The sequence below is a fragment of the Astyanax mexicanus genome, chromosome 1, assembly GCF_023375975.1.
Source record: "Astyanax mexicanus isolate ESR-SI-001 chromosome 1, AstMex3_surface, whole genome shotgun sequence".
Classification (NCBI taxonomy): Eukaryota; Metazoa; Chordata; class Actinopteri; order Characiformes; family Acestrorhamphidae; genus Astyanax; species Astyanax mexicanus.
In genome coordinates this window covers 36219232-36239324 of record NC_064408.1, presented here as the reverse complement: position 1 = coordinate 36239324, position 20093 = coordinate 36219232, and the positions used below count along the sequence as shown (strand labels likewise).

The following is a 20093-nucleotide window of genomic DNA, read 5'->3' as shown; positions in this document are numbered from 1 at the left end:
CGGTATCTGCGATCGGCCCATCGTGGTGAAAGACGATCGGCGATCGGAATCGGCCCCAAAAACACTGATCGGTCCAGGAGGTGTAAAAAAGGAGGTGAATGTTGGCAGTGCATCTGCGATTCTTCTGCTCTCTGCCCGTTTCTTTCATTTAGCAGAACCACTTTCATAACTCCGCTTCATTTTCACTGTGACAGCTCTCACTCTAGTTCCCGCTGTTTTGGTTTGAAGTCACATCGTGTGGCACATTGCTACGTCATCATATTATGGACTAGTTCAATGCAAGCAACGGAGGGGGGTATGTGTGTTTGGACAATTTTAGTATTTCGTTTAGTTACTTAATTCGGTATTCTACTGATATTTCTGTTGTTTTAGAAATATGCTTTTTCTTTACTTTACATAATTTAATGTATTTACTGTAGCTGGGCTGGTCAGATTTGGTCGAGGGCTATGAGAATCCCTGCCAAGATGGTAACACAACCAATCCTAATTATATATATATATATATATATATATATATATATATATATATATATATATATATATATATATATATATATATAAATATATTTTTATGATTGGTTGTATATATATATATATGTGTGCCCACACACACACACGGGCCTTGGTGTATCAAGCCTACACGGTTAAGGCAGGTGGTTATAATGATATGGCTAATTATTGGCTGGATAGATGTATAAATAAAGAACATCGATAAACCACATACCTCGAGCGCACAAACGCGCGCGCTGTCTCTCTCTCTCACACACACACACTCACACACACACACACTGCTGCAGCCACGACTCACGCCCCCTGTTTCCGCACGCGGGATTTTAAAAATGGGCTGCACGCGCACGAGGCATGTCGAGGCATGTCAGAGAGAGAGAGAGAGAGAGAGAGAGAGAGAGAGAGAGAGATATGAAGCGGAGACCGGAGGAGGACACGAGCGAGAAAAAGGTAGGAATTAAATGATTATTTACTAAGATAATTTAATGAGATAATACAATTTCGCAATTTAAACGAAAACGACTTATAAAAGAAAGGATGGAGAGGAAAAAGAAGGAGGAGGAGGTGCAGCACACACACACTTATCTGACTAACCCCTAAAACTTTACACACTTATTCACCTCTCCAATGTTTATTTACTGCCTGATGTATATAATAATAATAATAATAATAATAATAATAATAATAATAATAATAATAATAATAATGTGTATGTACTGTAGATATCAGTATATAACCTTTTACGGCTATGTTATTATACACACACATACAGTGAACAGATTACTATAGGCTACTATTAATGGCATTGAAGTTACTCACCTACACTGCTCTAATTACACAAACACTCTGTTATATAACACACTCTGCTGTAAAAATGTATACACACTAGAGTAATATCACACCACTCTAATAATTGAGACACTGTACAGGTTATTTCATATTGAAAAGCGTGGCCCTCAAAACCTCTCCACTTTTTATGAGCTCTGTTTTTCACTATTTTCTCAAACCACAGGCCTAAAGCTGGAGTGGGGCATTTCCCCCTGATGTTTTATTTGTGTAGGCCTATATTTTTTTGTATCGTATTGTATCTTATTGTCTTGCATTATATTGTATTGTATTTATGTATTTTATTATACCCGATATGGTTGCATTTTTTGGGTTATTTTTGTAATTTATTAAAAAATATAAAAAAAAAATAATTTACGGAATCTAAAAAGTTTATCATTAAATTTTACTGTGACATAAAAGCCAATGATACATGTACTTTAGATTTTTTATGGTTTAATGTTGATTATTTAATTATAATATTGTTTTATTCAATTATAATATAGGTAAATATAAGTAAATATAAGTAAAAAAAAAAACATAAGAACTTTAAACTGGCACGTTTATATATTGGCTTACATTCTTAGACATTATTTATTTTGTGTGTTTTTCTGATTAAAACAGAATAACAGTAGTTATAATTATTTGTTTCTCTCTCTTTCTCTCTTTAGGAGATGGATTGTGCAGAAGATGAATATTACCTACACGGTGAATGCCTTAAGTGTCAGCGGTGTCCACCAGGCCAGGAGCTGAAACAGGTCAGTAAGGACAGCACTTTTATTCAAAGGAACAGTTAATACATGCAGCAGCTGTGAAATACATTATACAACCAAAAGTTCAGAAAAAAAGGACATTGCATTACCTGTGCTGCAGTAAAAGCTCCTACACTTCTGGGGAGGCTTTACACTAGATGTTAGAGAGAGAACAGAAGTGTGGTAGTCCAGACTCACACTGCATTATATAGTCTAGGCTGCACTAGAAGTAGGGAGGGTCCTTGTTAGGACTGTCCTATGAAGTTTTCTTTTCAGCAGCCTGTTGGTAATACATATGAAACAGTCTCATGAAGCTTTGTAGTGAAGTAGCACTTACACCGAAGTGCAAAACTTGTTTGCTTTTTCATTTTTTCACAGAAATATTCATTTAACATTTAAAAGGAATTCTGTTCTGGAGGCTTCGCTTTTCACCGTTTATGCCCAATGTTCATTAAGCTGTTTGTGGGTTGTGGTATAATGCAACCAATAGCCTTGAAGGATACATTAGTTACATCCTTCAGATCACACCAAACGCTGGTTACATTTCTCAGCTGTAATTAAATGGTCCTTCACGAACAGCCTTCTATGGTGTAGCGGCTAAGAACTGCTGCAACCTAGAGTTTGGAATGGAGCTTCTGGCTGGCAATTCCGAGTCACTGTTAGAGCTGTGTTGTTTTCTTGGCAAAACGATGCAGAGGTTAAAATTCAAACAATATTTTTAGCAAGTTGATATATTGCTATTGTTTAGGTCAAACTTTAGGAAAGCTATCATTGTATAAAAACACATCATATTTATTAAATCGGTGTAAAAGAAAACCTTACATTTTAAAATGTTCAGATTTAACAGACTCCACACTGCTATGTAGTTGGTGGGTTTATATATATATATATATATATATATATATATATATATATATATATTTTTTTTTTTTTCTAGTGACTAGAAAATGTAGTTGGAGCTTTGCTTTGTACAATAAGAGAAAATATATTTTGATACCCCTTCTAATGAATGAATTTATCATTTAGCTGGGGTGCTCCATTCAGAATTACTGTGCGGATAAGATAAGGATAAGATGAGATGTATCCAATGACACCATTTGCATTCTTTACATATAAACTGTTAATTAAAATAGATACTGTGTTTTCTTTTAAAGTGATACAGTAATGCCTGCAAAACAAAATATTGTCATACTTTGATATAGTCATGTTTTCATATACACCTAATTTAAACTCAGCTCTTGGAAGTCTTGGTTCCTAAAGTTTTTGGATATTACTGCTAGAACCAGAGACTGTAAAAAAAGATGGACATCGTGCCGCCTTTCCCATTCATTCAATGAAAATGAAGCCAAAATCTTCCGCCATGTTGGCGATCCTGATACCCAATTCTGCGCAGTAGAGACCAGAGGAGGGAGAAAGTCTGTGGAGAGCAGCCTACTCATTTAAATAACCCCGCCCCTGAGGGCTGCCTCGAGGTCACAGGCTGCAGAGCGGAGTGGAGCGGAGCTGACGGTCTGTTATTGGTCCCGCCCATAAGCAGCCCTTTTACAATAACCACACCTTTTTTGAATAGAGCTGAATAACGTTTTAAAAACCGAATTCTGTGGGGATATAAAATGTGACAATATAAGCAGATGTTATTAGAATTACAGTATATTAGAAAAAAACGTGATTAAAAGTTGTCTGTTTTGCCATTGAAACCTATGGGGATGGGTGGAGTTACACAGCCTTCTGAAACCGAACAGCAGGGGGCGCCCAACCTGCGGTGGCTTCACTTTTGAGAGACGATGCTCTGTCCAGCTATATACAGTCTATGGGTAGAACTGACTTTCCTGTTTTCACCTACGACATTATTTTGTTTGTTGTGTGGGATATTTTTGAAAACAATATAAACTCACAAATGACCACTGAATTGGTCTCAAATTATCTTTTATTTTAATGTTGTGATAATGAAATAGAGAAACTGAAAACAGCTGAGGATTTTTTCTGAATTATTTAGAATTTAAATTATTATATGAGAGGGCTTGAGTGTGTGGGCTGCTGAATTTGAGAGGAAGTGAATTGTACATGGATTTAATCATTTTCAAACAGCAATGCAGAGAGAACAAACTTAAACTGCAGTTTAGAGTGATGGATTAACTCCTTGCTCTGAACATGTCTAAAGCCAGCACAGCAGCAGAGTGTATCAGATCTCGTATTGGTCACTTTGAGCACAAGCTGGTTCACATTAAGGGTCTGTTTGACTAAACTGATCCCAGCTAACCTCACGTCGTCTGCTCCAGCGGTGTGCAGCGATCAGTTTATAATGATAAATGTCTGGTTGCTGAACTCTACATGGTAGTTCTATTTTAGACGATTTTAGACAGGTTCCCTGCCACTGGATTTTTTTATAGAGAATATAAAGCAGGCTTCACTTTTAGAAAGTTGGAACTAACTCTGACTTTGCAAAAAGTGGAACAAAAAGTGGGGAAAGAGTGGAAGCGGAGCTGAACATTGAACCTAGCTTTCATGTGTAGCTGGCATAGTGATGAGAGATGTGCCAAGTGCGACAAAGTCCATACATTTAAAAGCACGCTTTTTATACATGTATTGACAGTTTATACACCATGTAAACTTACACTGAAACACTTAGACAACCCCTAATTGATTGTCAATCCTTGTCCTGGTGCTTAAAGAGTTTAATCAAACACTGATTAAGATAAATTAGCTTAGTCTGTCTTACGTCATGTTAAGTCATGTTAATCAATTCTTCATTGTGTGAAATAGTGTGAAACTACTTAATCGTTATTTCACCCCTTTTTTTAAATATTTGTCTAATTTATTATTTAGTATAGTATAGAATGATTTACCACCCATTCACTTTTTTCAGTTAATTTAGTTCTTTACTAAGGTAAAATAATTAATTTAGTTTTTAATCAAACCTTTATTTGGTTAAAGCAGTTTAATCAAGCCTTAATTATGGTAATAGTTTTAGTCAATTCTTGCCATCATTCTTAATGAGTTTAATTAAATCTTTTTTGAATGTTTATCATGTTTAGTTGTGTTAGTCAATCCTCCATTAAGTTACTGTACATCAGTGTAATTAATCTGTTATTTTTTATGTTTGATTAATCAAATCTCCTTTAAAACATTTATTGTTTATTACGTCTTATTAATTCTTCAGTACAATATATCATAATTTACAACACTCCTTTTTTAAGTTTCATCAATTTAGCAGATCCTTTATTAAAGGAAATTAGTTTAACCAAACCTTTATTAGGTCCATTTAGTCGGTCCCTTATTTACTTAAATTAGTTAGTTTAAGCCTTCATTATGTTAAATCAGTCAATTCTGTGTAAGTCATTTTATTTACTTCTTTATTATGTTGCATTAATCAATCTAACTGTGTTTTTCTAATGAACATAATAAAAACTTTACTGATCAACACTGCTTTCTAACCACTGCATCAGGCAGTTTTCAATACTTATTTGTCTATATTGTAATGTCATAAACACACTCACTGCCGAGATACAACCCAAAGACTTTTGCAGAGAACTGTATGGATGTGTATATTTGTTTGTGTGTTTTCAGGACTGCGGATACGGCCTTGGTGTCAGTGGTGTGTGTGCGCAGTGTGAGATGCGATGGTTTAAAGGCGAATGGGGTTCACATCCCTGCAGGATGTGTCAAACATGCAGACGCCTCAACAGAGAGGAAATAACACCCTGCATACACACACACAACGCAGTGTGCGGGGACTGCCTCCCTGGGTATGTGTATTACACAAACACACACACATACACTCACACACGCTTGAAGTGCCAGAGACACAGTGACACAGAGACACAGCCGCCTGGTTACAGGTGGGTGGAGTCAGCTTCCAAAGAAATTGCTTCAGCAAGAATGAGAAACATTGAGTGTATATTTTATATATTAAAATTTGTAGACACTTTCTAATTAATAAGCTTCCGGTGCAACCATTGCTGATTCAGGTGTTCCTACACTCATAAACACATTGGCCGATAGAACAGGACAAAGAAAAAGAAACAGCTCAAGAGCAATGCCATTGCAGTTTGGTTTTGGTTATACACTGTAAAACCTAATGTTAAGTGTAGGTTAACCCTAAACTGGGAAACTGGGAATAACAGACAATCAACTGAGTACTAACTGTGCAATTGTTAAGTAAATTAAATTCATTATACTTCTTCTACTTTTTTAAGTTGACATTAATCAAACAGCAGTCTCTAACACTTTTAATACAGTATCCATTCCTGGATTTTGTAATTCATGGTAGGTGTGACCAGTGTTGTAATTAGTTATAGTTACTAGTTACTTCTCCAAAAACGTTACTGAGTTACTAACTGAGTTACTCCACTATAAAAGTATCTATTGTGTTACTATTGCGTTCCTCCTCACCACACACACACACAGCTGAACTGTTTTTTTCGGAGGGCGGGGCTGCGCTCATGCAGCGGCTCTCTCTATTGAAATGAATAGGATGCGCTGGGCTGGTGGACGGGGGAAAGGATGTGTGTTCCTTGCAGGCGCGCCGCACTAACAGTAAAATTTGATTTCAAGTCGCGGCCACAAAATATCATTCTGCGGGCCGGAAATGGCCTGCGGGCCGTGAGTTTGAGACCCCTGATTTAAAGTGGTGACTACAGACTACTGTCTTCCTCTGAGGATGAGTCTGCGGACCCCTAGAGAAACCCTGGTCTCATCCTCCCCTCCCTTGTGACTCACACACGCACACACATTGACTGTTTTCTTTAATCTGTAGCAAGAATAAAACTAAATCCAGAATTGAATACTGGTCAAGCACAGATTTTGTAATACAAGACATAAATATTACATAAGTAACATGTATTGAAAGCAGCATTCAGCCAACCTACAGCTGTTCATTTGCTCTTGCAGCCTTAAACACTGTGACCAGGTAGCTGTTCCAGAATATATACAGTAGCTCTGAAAAAAAAAAAACACAAACACAATGATGAGTTTTTTTTTTTATTTTACTAAATTGAAAACATCTGGAATATAATCATAAGTAAGATGGATGATCACAAGCCATCAAGCCAAACTGAACTGCTTGACTTTTTGCACCAGGAGTGGCATAAAGTTATTCAAAAGCAGTGTGTAAGAATGGTGGAGGAGAACATGCCAAGATGCATGAAAATGGTGATTTAAAACCAGGGTTATTCCACTAAATATTAATTTCTGAACTCTTAAAACTTTATGAATATAAAATTGTTTTCTTTGCATTATTTAAGGTTTGAAAGCCCTGCACATTTTTCATTATCTTGACCATTTCTCATTTTCTGCAGATAAATGCTCTAAATAACAATATTTTATTTGGAATTTGGGAGAAATGTTGTCTGTAGTTTATAGTATAAAACAACAATGTTCATTTTACTCAAACATATACCTATAAATAGCAAAATCGGAGAAACTGATTCAGAAACTGAAGTGGTCTCTTGATTTTTTCCAGAGCTGTATATTAGAACTGACCACACAGGGAAAGGTAGCTTGAGGCATAACTACACACTGATAATATGGACAAAGGGGGTGAAAGACACCCAGTATGCAATTAAATGGGAAAGATAACTTAACTAAATATAAGTCAGACAAATACAAATCAGATTACTCAGTCAGTAGAAGTCAATAGAATCAATTCACCTTAAATAAAGGATCCTTAAAAATGTATCCTATGTAACTTCAGTAAGTAGAGCATTAATTTTACAGTGCAGAGATGTGTGTGTGTGTGTATAGGAAGAATCTTTACATAACTCTGGACTTTAATGCAACTCCAATTCCAAACAAGTGAATAAATGTAAATGTGAAACATACTTTTTGTCCTGTTCTTGTGTTCCCATAGCAATTTTCATTAATTTACCCAGCAGTGGGAGAGATATTGCTTCAGATTACCGCTGTTTCTGTAAAATCCAACAAAGCAGAAAACTGCAAGAGTCTGTGGTTTATAATGAAGTTATCATCGATAAAACCTAAATTATAATTGGTACATTATAAGTAGGACTTCTGTAATGGTACGTTACAAAAGCCCTACATCACAGTGCAGCAGAAATTTGCCTGGACAAGTTTATGTGCCATCAGGCCCTGCCCTCAATCAGTATTGGCGATTGGTAAAAAGACATTAATCAACCTGTGATTGGCCCCAAAAACACTGATCTAACCATCTTCAATTACTAGTCCTGCAACCCCTAATACACTCCCATCAGCACATATTTTTGGGTTTATCAGAAACTAGAATATATGTTTTTATGCCTCAGACTAAAAACTATTTTTCCTTAATTCCCCTGCAAACTCAATCTTGCGTCTGATTGGCTGATCTTCCTGGCTGAAGGTTCTACAGTAAAAGAAGATTGGATGGACTGCAGGATTTAGAATGTCTGCCCTGTGGCCCCGTCCCCTTCAGAAACCCACAGTGCAGTAAGGAGACTCTAACTCACTCTATCTACTTCAATCTCTCCATATTTCTTTCTTGTCCTTTCTCACTCTCTCACATTTTAATGCCTCACTTTCTATTTCACTCTCCCTCACTCTTACACATGCTTTTCTCCTTGTTTATGTTACTTTCATTGTCCTATTATACATTCACTTCATACCTTTTTCTTTTACTATTTCTTTATCTTTTTCTCTTAATGTCAGTCTTTCACCTCTTCTCGTCACTTCATCACTTTCCTCTCTTTCTGCCTCACTTTTACTGCACCTCTCTCTCACTCCTAGTGGATTTTATTTATCAAAGGATCACTTCTCCTTCTCTCACTCTCTTTCTCCCCTTCAGTCTGTCATTTCACTCTCTCCACTCTCATCTTTCTTTCGTTTTTCCCTCTCTCATACCATTGTTGGTTTCTTCTATCAGTCATTTCACTCTCTCCAGTTCTTTCTTTCTCTCTTTTTCCTTTCTTTCTTTTACTGTCTCTCTCATAGTGTTTTTGCTCTTCTTTTCTCTCTCATATCATTGTTGATTCTATTTGTCATTTTACTCTGTCCTTTTTCTTTGTTTCTTTTTTTCTGTTTCTTTCTTTTTTTCTTCTTCTCACTCTTAGTGGGTTTTCTTTATCAAAGGATAACTTCTATCTCTCTAAGTCTCACCCGTTCTTCAGTATGTCATATACCCTCTTCACTTTCTTCTTTCTTTCTTTTTTCCCTCTCTCATACCAGTTATTCCCCTTGTATTTATCATTTCACTCTTTACAGTTCTTTCTTTCTTTCTTTCTTTCTTTATTTATTTCCCCTCTCTCATACAATTGTCACTTTCTTGTATTTGTCATTACTCTCTCTCAATTTATTTTTGTCTCTCTCTTCTACTTCTTTCTTTCTTTCTTTCTTTCTTTCTTTATGTCAGTCTCTCTGGATTTACTGACTGTGTTCAGCTCTAAGGGCTTTTTGTTCTTTTTGTTGTTTTTTTTTTTTTTTGCAGGAAGTGAAGAGGACAGTGTAATAAACCCCCGGAGCTCAGAGGCCCCACCCCACAATGCTGCTCTCTTGATGACCACCTGTTTGGCAGCAGTTACCATGGTGACTGTTTTGTTTGTCATTATGGTTTTAATGTACAAAGGATTCAGCTCACTCAGGAACATGTTCAAAGGTGACACACACACACACACACACACACACAGTCTCACACACACACACACACACACACACTGTCTCACACACACACATACAGGTACACACTCTCACATGTAGCATATTCTCCCTCTCTTCTCAGGCTGTTTATCATCAGTCAGCAGCAGTCACAGTGACACTGCAGCTGCCGCAGTCTTCACAGTCACAGAGCACAGAGTGACCCAGGTAGCTGAAGCACAGGATCCAGGTGGGTGTGTCTGGACTCTCAATCCGAACTGAGCCAAAAGTGTCCTACAGAAATTTACACAGAATCATACAGGATTGTTAGTGTGTTTTTTTCAGGGTAATACAAACATTAATATTAATAATGAAGTTGTGATTACATCAGTATCATAATATCTAATAGCATTAAAATACCAAAATACATTTCTAATAAAATTATTAGAACATCTAAAAACATCTAATACCCTGAAATTACAGCTCTGAAATATTTTGGTGCTCCACTGAGCCGTAACAGAGAAAGTGGCATGTCTGTCATTGTCACTCTGAGCTGGAGTGGTACTTCTGCATTACGTAACTTTGGTGGAGCTGTACAATACCTTGTAGAACCTGCACTTTATAGTGTTAATGTAATGCCTCTTTTATTTTTTATTTTTAACAAATGCACATTTATAGCTGTCAATGAGGGGGAGCTTAAAGTGTGTGTAATTGTATTTTTATTAATAGAGTATAAGTGAATCGTACTCTTCAACTGTAGTAGGAACAACACAAAAAAAAATCTGGAATTTTCTGCAAATAAATGCTCTAAATGACAATATTTTTATTTGGAATTTGGAAGATATGTTGTCCGTAGTTTATAGAATAAAACAGCAATGTTTATTTAACTCAAACATAAACCTATAAATAGCAACATCAGAGAAACCGATTCAGAAACTGAAGTGGTCTCTTAATTTCTTCCAGAGCTGTATATACACAGGCTTGATTAACAACCAATAGTGATTCTAATACTCAGGTTACTGGGATCTAATAAACAGTCCTTGATTGGCTTGTAAGTCCTGAGTGAGAGGTGTACCAAGTGGGGGTCAGATACCAGATACAGTTTTTGCCATCATCTCACTGTCTTTCATTTGCCACATGTTTTATAAAATAGGCATATGGATTAGGCTAAGGTTGTGTTTTTTTATTTATATAATGTTACATTCAGTTACACAAGCTCTTGACTTCAGATGTGAAAATTACATTGAATCTAAAAAAAATGTTACACTTTAAATTTTTGTATGCTATTTATCCTTTTAAACCATATTGTTCAAAAAAAGGCAATATAGAATAAAGCTTTTACCAAGTTGGTGGAGTTTTATACATTTACATATTATCTATTTTCTATTTTAATTATTGCCTATTTAAGTACAAAAAGATTGAATGTGAGCATCTGTCACAATAAACCCGTGTCTGTGTGTGTGTGTGTCTGCAGAATCATACCAGTCCTCCACCTGTCGGTGTTCAGCCTCCAGCGAGATAACCTCTAACCTTTGCCCACATTACTGCTGTGTGTATGAATCACTGCCACTTGTGTCCAGCCCCATCTGCAGTGACATCACATCTGGGATCATCTCCCAGGCAAATGGGTTATCTGACAGTCCCTCAGACCAGCACTGCTCCACAGGTTTGTGCACAGTCCAGGTTTTATTTTTTATCACAAAGCCTGTGTTGGTCTTGACATGGCAAACTAAAACGCACCTTACACAATTACTCAAGCCTCGAGTATTAAAGTAATATTTGAAAACAAAAAGATGTTTAATATAGTAACAATAAGGGGACAACAAAATAAAGAAAAAATGAGCTAGAAGTTTAATACAGATGAATAAATAAAAAAATGTAAAGTAAAACTATAATACAAACCACATCAATAGCACAATACAAACTTTCTCTATTTGTTTTGTAAATCTCTTAAGCTACTCAGGGCTTCTGCAATAATCTCTTACTTATATTGTATTTATTATCATACATCCAATGTCTCTTAAATTTGTGTATTACAGTTTTTCATAGAAAGATAGCACAGTTATAAATATAAAACTATAGAAGAGGCTTGAACAATTACCTATACCCTGTAAGATATAAATAGAAATAAAAAGGGCTGTAACCTTAATGTCATGTATTTATTGTATGTTTAAACACCTTAGGAGTTGCTGCTCAATTCTGTTGTACACTGTGCAATGACAGTACAGGTATCTTATCTTATAATAAATGTAAATATTAAAACTACAATATTGTAACATCAGAAATAAAATCAATAGTAAACATATAATATAAGAAAAAGGAGAAAAAAACACATACAAAAATAGAAAAAATGCACAAATATTAAGATTAAAACATAAAAACATAAAAAAATGATAAAGTATATAATAAAATTAAATAAGTATATAATAGAAAATTCACAATAAAAGGTTAATACAGTAAATGTGGAACACATGGAATTATTTTGTTAAAAAATATTTGTTACATTATATATTAATTATACTTTAGATTCTTCTATGTAACAAATTTTAGCTTTAAAGACAGATCTGCACAATCTTGGTATTTTATTCTCAGTGTCTTCATGAGGTAGAGTCACCTGGAGTAGTTTTCTCAGCATCTTGAAGTTCTTGAGTTGCTGGAGGTGCTGAACAATAGTTGCTGCTTTTCCTTTACGCTGTGAAGCTCCAGCTCACCCAATCAATCGCAGTTGGGTTTAGACAACAGTAATAGAGAAGATTAGCCTCAAAATTATACAAAAGGTTTATGACAAGTGTCTGTAGTACTTTGTAAAGCGCTGTTGCAAAAACCTGATGCAGAGCCAATCTGATGTCTGCTAAAAGCTTGATGCTGAACTCGAAACCAGCTTCTGGTAGCGTTCCTGAGGAATCTTAGCCCATTCCTCATGAGCAGTGACCTCTAGTTCAGTAAACTTGACTTTACATGCTGTGACCTGCTTTTTCAAATCCTATCATATATTAGAATATGGGGTTTAAGGCAAGGTTTACTATAAAAATAAATATAATTATAATAATACAATTTAAGTTATATAGTTTCCCAAATCCAAGGGTGCCTAACATATACAGGAAAGGGGGGAGCAGGTAAGGATTGTTCTCTCCAAATAATATGGTAGCATTAAAGACTGTGATTGTTGTGGTTGCCACAAGAAAATGTTCAGTTGACTAAATCAGATGAATGTTTTAACTTCGCAGATGGCCTGATCAGCAGGGGGCAGTATTGTGCAGGTGACCAGCAGTATGCCTGGGGTAATCATGCCCCTGTTGAATGCTCCGAGCTGGACTTTATAAACATCTCTTTTCCCTCGGAGCTCCAAACCTCTGCAGTCACGCACAACCAGCTTTCCCTCCCAACACAAACTTCACCCAACCTGAAGCTGGGGGGAGGAGAAAAGGGAGAAGAAGGAGAAAGTGATGGAGCGAAGAGAAGCAGCTGTGGAGAGGCTGCTGCCAAAGGTGTCACCCTGGTAATGAGTGATATTCTGGCTACACAAACACTTTCACTTTCACACAGCTCTGCATACACTCACACGCATATATTAGATCGCTCATAAACTAGTCATACACACACTTGTAGGCTCTTATTATTATAACAGTACTTTGTTTTTCAGACGTCCTTAAGGCAGCCAGCAGCGAAAGTGGTAAATTACATAATATTAATGTCAGTTAACATCACAAAATCTACTTAACTGTCTTGTCTATTTGTCATTAGGGTGAATATTAATAACACACTCTAAATGTAGGTACTGTAGGTAGGTACAGAGGCAGGTACAGAGTTCCAGTCTCTCCTTAAGGTTCAATGGGATTTTGCCAGTGTCCTGTAAAGCTCACCCAGCCTCCAGACAGTAGATATAAAAGAGCATGTTTGAGGGCGGAGCCTAATTATTCGAAATCTATTTACAAACCAGGTAATATAAAACCTAAACCTAAAACTACTAGGTCAGTAAAGAATTATATGCAGTGGAAAAGGAGTTAGGCAGATGATTCATGTAAATAACATCTGTATAAATGCTGAAAGCATCGGTTTAAAATGTATGTGATGTATGAATCGAGTAGCCCCTCCCATCTCTGTCATTAATACTTTCTGTACGTTACTGTCCCGTGTGAGCTGTTTATAAGCATTGCAGATGTCCCGTGTTAAAATTTAATTGCACCACATTACTGTGTAAGAATAATCCACACTAATATTAATCTTTTAAATACCAATATAGTTGATTAGGTATAATAAATTAAATAAGGCTGCTAACTTTAGTCTACTTAGTCTAATAGTTCTAGTGTAAAACTTTGGCCAAAGCTGTTTTTACTGCAATGAGAACTCTTCAAACTTCTGCCTGTCACTGAGGACAGCTCGCTGACTGACGGATGGATGGGACTGAGTGGAAAAGTTTCTGTCTGTGTAGGGGGGCTGTGCGAGAAAAGTGAGAGAAAGAGAGAAAGTTACTCTAGTCCTCTTAAAGCAAAGTTTTCTTTGTTCACACTAGTTTAAATTGGATTTTTTTTTTCCTGTTTCTTATTTTAGACTGAATTAAATTAAATCCTGTTAAATTACATTTGACAGAATCCCTTTAAGAAAAATAACCATCTTGTTAAAAATCATCTAAATTAGTGAATTATGCTGGACTTCTGTGAAAGTAGTGTAATTTCTCTTTCATTTCTGGTGTTGGGTAGTACTACACTGTATAATACAAAAGTATTATAAGAGTCTAATAATGTAGCCTATTAACTTACAGAAGTGTAAGTATTACAAGAGCATGATAATATCCTACTTAATTGAATGAAGTGCTACTAAAGTTCCAGCTCCAATAAGTCAGTATGAGTCTGTTCACGCCTGGTATTATTATACGTTTTGTGTTCAAATAGTTTCTGGACCTTTTTGGCCAGATCAGATTTTGTTTTACATTTTTTAACGAGACAAGGTAAATTTCACATTTATGAGTGAAAAGCACATCAACATTTTACATGAATTGCATATTATTTCTCATACGTGTTTTGGCTAAGGTAATACACAGCTTGCTTTCAACCTGTGTTCCACAGCATAGTGAAACTGTAGATGTTTCACACCATCCTGTAACAGTTTTACCACAAAGGTACTCACATTCTAATACTGCCAGCTGTGATCGATCATCTAGTGGTACAATTTTTTAAGAATGCGCACGCACACAGAACATAGCGAGTGTATAAAAATCTGTAAGAGTAATAATTACTTTTGCTAACTTTGTTTGCAGAAGTATTTCTGCTGGTTTAACTGCCACTCTGCCAGATCATCCAATCCGATCACAAATAGACTTATATCTTAGAGCACAGAATGATTTACCTTGTTCTCTCTTTGAACAGACAACTGAATCGCATTTATTGGAAAAAAGTTGGACGTCCCTGCAACGTAAGTTCATGTAATTTTATTTAATCTCAGTACAGTACTGAGAAAATGTAGACACTGTGTAAAATCTGTGTGTGGAAATGTTAAACTGTACAGCGGATATGCCCTGTGCTTTCTCTAATCTCTAATCTTTCTCTAATCTACCTCTTTCACTAAAATCACTTTCATTGAGAGGATAAAGGGAATCAGACTTTGATTAAGACCTTTTAAAAACCTGATCAACTGTAAACCATGTTTTATCATTTAACACCAGGTTAATGAAGAGAAAACTGCTAGTAAAATTAAAACTAATATTTTGTTATATTTTGTGCAATTAATAATAATCAATATAATAATAAAATCCACATTTCATTCTATGTATATACATTCTATGTGAATATATGTTGGCATCATGCAAGATTCTTAATTTAATTTCAGTTATTTATGTTACAATGCAGGTTCATACTGGATTATTAACTCATGGTTATCACTCTCAGAGTATATAGTGCAATGCAGATTCATACTAAATTGACTTCACACCAAAATTTCTAATGTGAGATTGTCAGAAATACTCAAGATTTATACTGTATTCAAATGATTCCCTGATTAAACTGTTACCCTTACTGCAGACTTATGGCCTTTTCACATTGCATTTGATTTTTAGGGAAATAAAAAACTGACGGGCTGCTTTTTAATTGGAGTCATTTTGATTTTCCGCGGTGTCGGATGGTTTAAGCCAGGCTGACCAATAAGAGCTGAGCTTGTTGTCATGGCTGTGGACCTGACAAAAGCCACAGAAGCAGAGCTCATACTCTGATCAGCACACTGACTATAAAACTGCAAAATTTAAATAAATATATTCCAGAGCAGAGCTTGACAGCTGGGCTTTGACGTAAGTTACATGCCCTTTATCTAGACATTTATTCTAGTTTTTATAGTGTCTTACTGCATCTGAGTCTGTTCATCTTCCACAAATAACCTCAAAATAACTTATCTCTCGCTGATGAGCGCTCATCCACATGGAGGAGGTAATTTAAGGGCAGATAAACAAACAAAAAGCAGAGAGAAAGACTGAAAGAATGGAGATTTATAATAGCTATGGCATGTTTAGCCAGTTTAGAAAACACGGCAAAGGCAAAAAAGTGTTGGATTCAGTGTGAAGGTTCCACTACAATAAAAATCGTAGTTATGTTTTTTACGTCTGGAAAATTCGTAGTCGGTGTAAATTAGCCTTTAAATGGGATTAAATTCAATCAAAAATTATGACTGTCAGAATGAAAAAAAAAAAATGTATGTACACTTAGGACAGACTGAAAGTGAATTAGTAATACCTAACATATTATTTAAATTACAGGAGTGCCATTAGGATCTCTTCCTCTCTGGCTGGTGAAACGTCTGGCACAGAAACTGGACCCTGCGTATTCTGATCATCTCAGCACCTACCAGAAGGTGGCGATGCAGCTGGGAGTACAGTCTGATGTTTTGAATGAACTACATGGTTTTGAGCAGCTTTTTCATTTCCTGTCGTCCACTACGCTGCTGACTGTTTCAGATTTACTACAGGCTCTCAGAAACACCCAGAGAGTCGACGCCCTGCTGCTGGTTAGCAAATATGCTAAAAACATTACTGCGGTTAATGATTTTAGCAGTGATGCTAGAATCAGCAGGAACAGCACGATACATAATGCAAATAGAGCAAATACAGCCCTTAGCATACAGATAGATAGCAGTTCAAATGGCTGAGAAATGTTGTATTATTAAGAAAGCTGCTATCACAAATTCGTAAATGAACTGTGATTGTGGTATCTGTCGTTCTGACTGACACCAGGCTGAATACGCTACCGGGTGTAATCACAGCTGACATCATTTCGGTATTACAAACTTAAGCTGTGCATCAACAGCTCCTGAGGCCTGCTAATCACAGCATGGAGGTGTGGTTTTAACAAGAAAAAATAATCACTCATTAGCGCCTTATACGCTAATTTGTTCAGCTGCAGGAATGTTAAAAAAAGATTTCTCATTATTATCTTTGTGTTTTAAGTAAAATGAGTGGAAATGCGTTTTAGCAGACAGTCCAGGCCAGACATAGCAGGCGGTGTCCTATTTCAGGTAAATCTGTTCCTACCTGTTTAGGAATTTAGGTCAGAATTAAAGATTGATGCTAATGTTTAACTTTAGCGCTAGCATTCCTAACATAAACACTAGTAGGGTGTGAGACATGGCTTTGCAAACCACACTTTGGGAGTTTGGGAGAAAATAAATATTTGAACGCTCTTTGCTTTAATTACTTCAGGAATTTTCCATGCTTGTGTTGAATGATATTCATTCATTTTTTTAAAACAGATTTAATGGAGGCATTAAAATATGTAAAAAAAAATATTAAAACAGAAAAGTGTTTCAGGTCGTATTTTACAGTTTTTGTACATGAGGTTTTTGCCCTTACAAAAAAAGTCATGCTTAATAGTTTCTAGTATAAAATAATAAAAAATATATGTGTTTAATTCACATAAGGGAGTTTAAATTATGCTGTTTACTGATTTCACTTTATTTGGATTGTACATTTTCTGCATAATGTACAGTCCAGTGTTTAAGAGGGAAAAAGTGGTTAAAAAAAGGATGGCAGAAAAAAAAACATAAAAAATATGAATACAGAAAGTGATTTGACCAACTAGTTATAAACACTGCAGTGTTTGACCATGGTTTTGAGAAGCTTTTGGGTGTAAAATCAATTCATGGTGGAGGGGCACTGTGTGGAAAAAGTCCCCAATTGACATTGATTTTTTTTATTATTTTTTTTTTTTAGATTTGCCACATTTTACCATCAGTATTCCACAAAACCACTACAGTGTAGCTACACTGATGGGAGTGAATATTAAATGAAAATGCTTTATTTTATTAATAATGGTCACATTCCCAGTTGAGCAAAGTTTCTCTACTGTGAACCCCAATTGTATATTCATCCCCACTCTGAATGTATTCATCTCAACTACTGTATTATTAAAAAAGTGAAGAATTGATAGAATTCTCCATCACCTCCATGTCCTTATGGAACTTTGTTTTATTATAAAAGTGTTGCTGCTGACAATTGTTTACTTTAAATAAAATCTCAGCTTATTTTTCAAGGCAAATTTACATGACATATGTACATTTCAAATGTTAAATATATTTTGGCTGTTTACTTGAGTTCGTAGATGTTTAATTTAATGTCTGCAGGTGCTAAATGTTGTTCCATAGAGCCCAACAGAAATGTGATTTTCAGTATTTTTTACAAACAAAATTACAGTCAAGAACGGTAAATGCATTTGTGAGTTTATATTTTTAAATGACTTTTTAAATGTGATATAAATTATAAGTAGCAACACTGTAAAAAACAAGTGATTATTACAATATGATTCATACTTTGCTTAAGTTGATCTAACAGGATTCAGTTTCATTGCTGCCCAGTAAAAAACATGTATTTTCATTTTGTCTGTTTGCTTTGTTCGCCATCATTTGAATCCTGTATCTGCTCTATACACTGTGTAAATAATTCTGGATGAATAAAACAGAAGAAGTGCTCTAAAATTAATTGGGGTAGAAAAGTCTTATTTTCTACTGACTTTCATTAAAAGTTAGGAACATTTTGCCTTCTCCTGTAAAGTGTGAAGAAATACACATTTTTTATTGGACAGCAAAATCCAAAAATAGATGCATTAGAAGGCTGTTTATATTATAAAATACTTTGTATTTGCCATTTTGTTGAATGTTGTTTACTGTTGTTCTTATTGCTCCCTGTTTTTTTTTTTACACTGTCTGATCTACAAATTCATCTTGCAGTAAACTTGAACTGAATCTGTAATGCGAGTTAAGTTTCACTGCCTATACCTACAGCACCCCCTGGTGTCCATTATTCAGTATTACTCGTGATTATGACTGTATTAGACTGTATTAGTATTCAGTTTTGTGGATTAAATAACATGCTCAGACACACACGTCACATATTTGAAGAATGTTTGTTTATATAAAAGATAAATGTGTGTCCTTTTTTAATTCCATAATGACTCAATAGTGAAACAAGAAATAAAAAAAAATGCTGTATTGTAAAAGTAAAGAACTAGATGGACAAAATACGTACGTAATACGTAAGAACTAAAACAGGGAGATATACACATTTGATACACTTGTGATGCTCAGTGCTATCTTGCACAATGCTGACAGTTTATTTTAAATTTTGTACTTGTGTCTTTCAAAAAACAATGGTGCTTGTGAATATATCTATAAAAGTGAGGTGTGTTCAGGTAAATTTCTGGTGTATTGCTATCATGGCAACAAAAAAAAAAAAAAAACTGGTGCGCCACTGTCTGAAAAGAATGTAGTCAGACATCAACAGTCAGATGTTCATTGCTATCTTGGCAGTGAACTGTGTACACAATGTGCGTACATCCCCATTTGTTATGAAAATGCAGAAGTGCACATGCTCATACCGTGTGCCAGAATAAAAAATAAAATAATATTATTCTACATCAACACAAAACCTAAGTAATTTTTTTATATTACTTTAGTTAGTACTAAATGACCTGCTTGTGCATCTGAGAAGTGTTGGACATGTCCTGCACTGCGCCATTTAAATAGCAATCCATCAAAGAGCGCACTTGGCTCTTAAAGGGAATGGCAAGTGACACGCTGATTGGTTTAGTTTTACATTATGTTCAACACACACCCATAATTAATTAAAAAAATAAGAACATGCCATTTGCGCGTTTCCAGCAAGGTGTACTTTCCCTGTCAGTATGATAGCGAAGACACACTGATGCCCTAAATCAAGCTGCAGGGTGCATGGTTGTCATCTCATTAAAACAATGTTACTTTTAACGTAACTTTTTAACATCATTACCAACAATTTACTTTGTCTTTTACTATCAAATCCATTCTATTATCTATTTTCTTGTAAAAACAGCTGTAGGGCACACCATCACATTTTTACTGCAGCCCAGTACAGCACACTGAAAAGGCACTCTTATAGGAACACTGTCTGGTAGGGGTGGCATAGAAGGCGCTTCATAACAAATCACCCATTTTTAC

General features: G+C 35.6%; 1 protein-coding gene across 1 annotated transcript; it reads left to right on the top strand.

Annotated features, from left to right (window-relative positions):
- The first annotated feature begins 695 nt into the window (after positions 1-695).
- Positions 696-18870, top strand: eda2r (ectodysplasin A2 receptor). The gene is made up of 10 exons (XM_022685066.2): positions 696-957; positions 2004-2090; positions 5652-5830; positions 8419-8504; positions 9499-9666; positions 9790-9894; positions 11119-11310; positions 12872-13143; positions 15011-15056; positions 16387-18870. The coding sequence occupies exons 1-10, from the start codon at positions 862-864 to the stop codon at positions 16773-16775; spliced, it is 1620 nt and encodes a 539-aa protein (XP_022540787.2). The 5' UTR covers positions 696-861; the 3' UTR covers positions 16776-18870.
- Positions 18871-20093: the final 1223 nt, after the last annotated feature.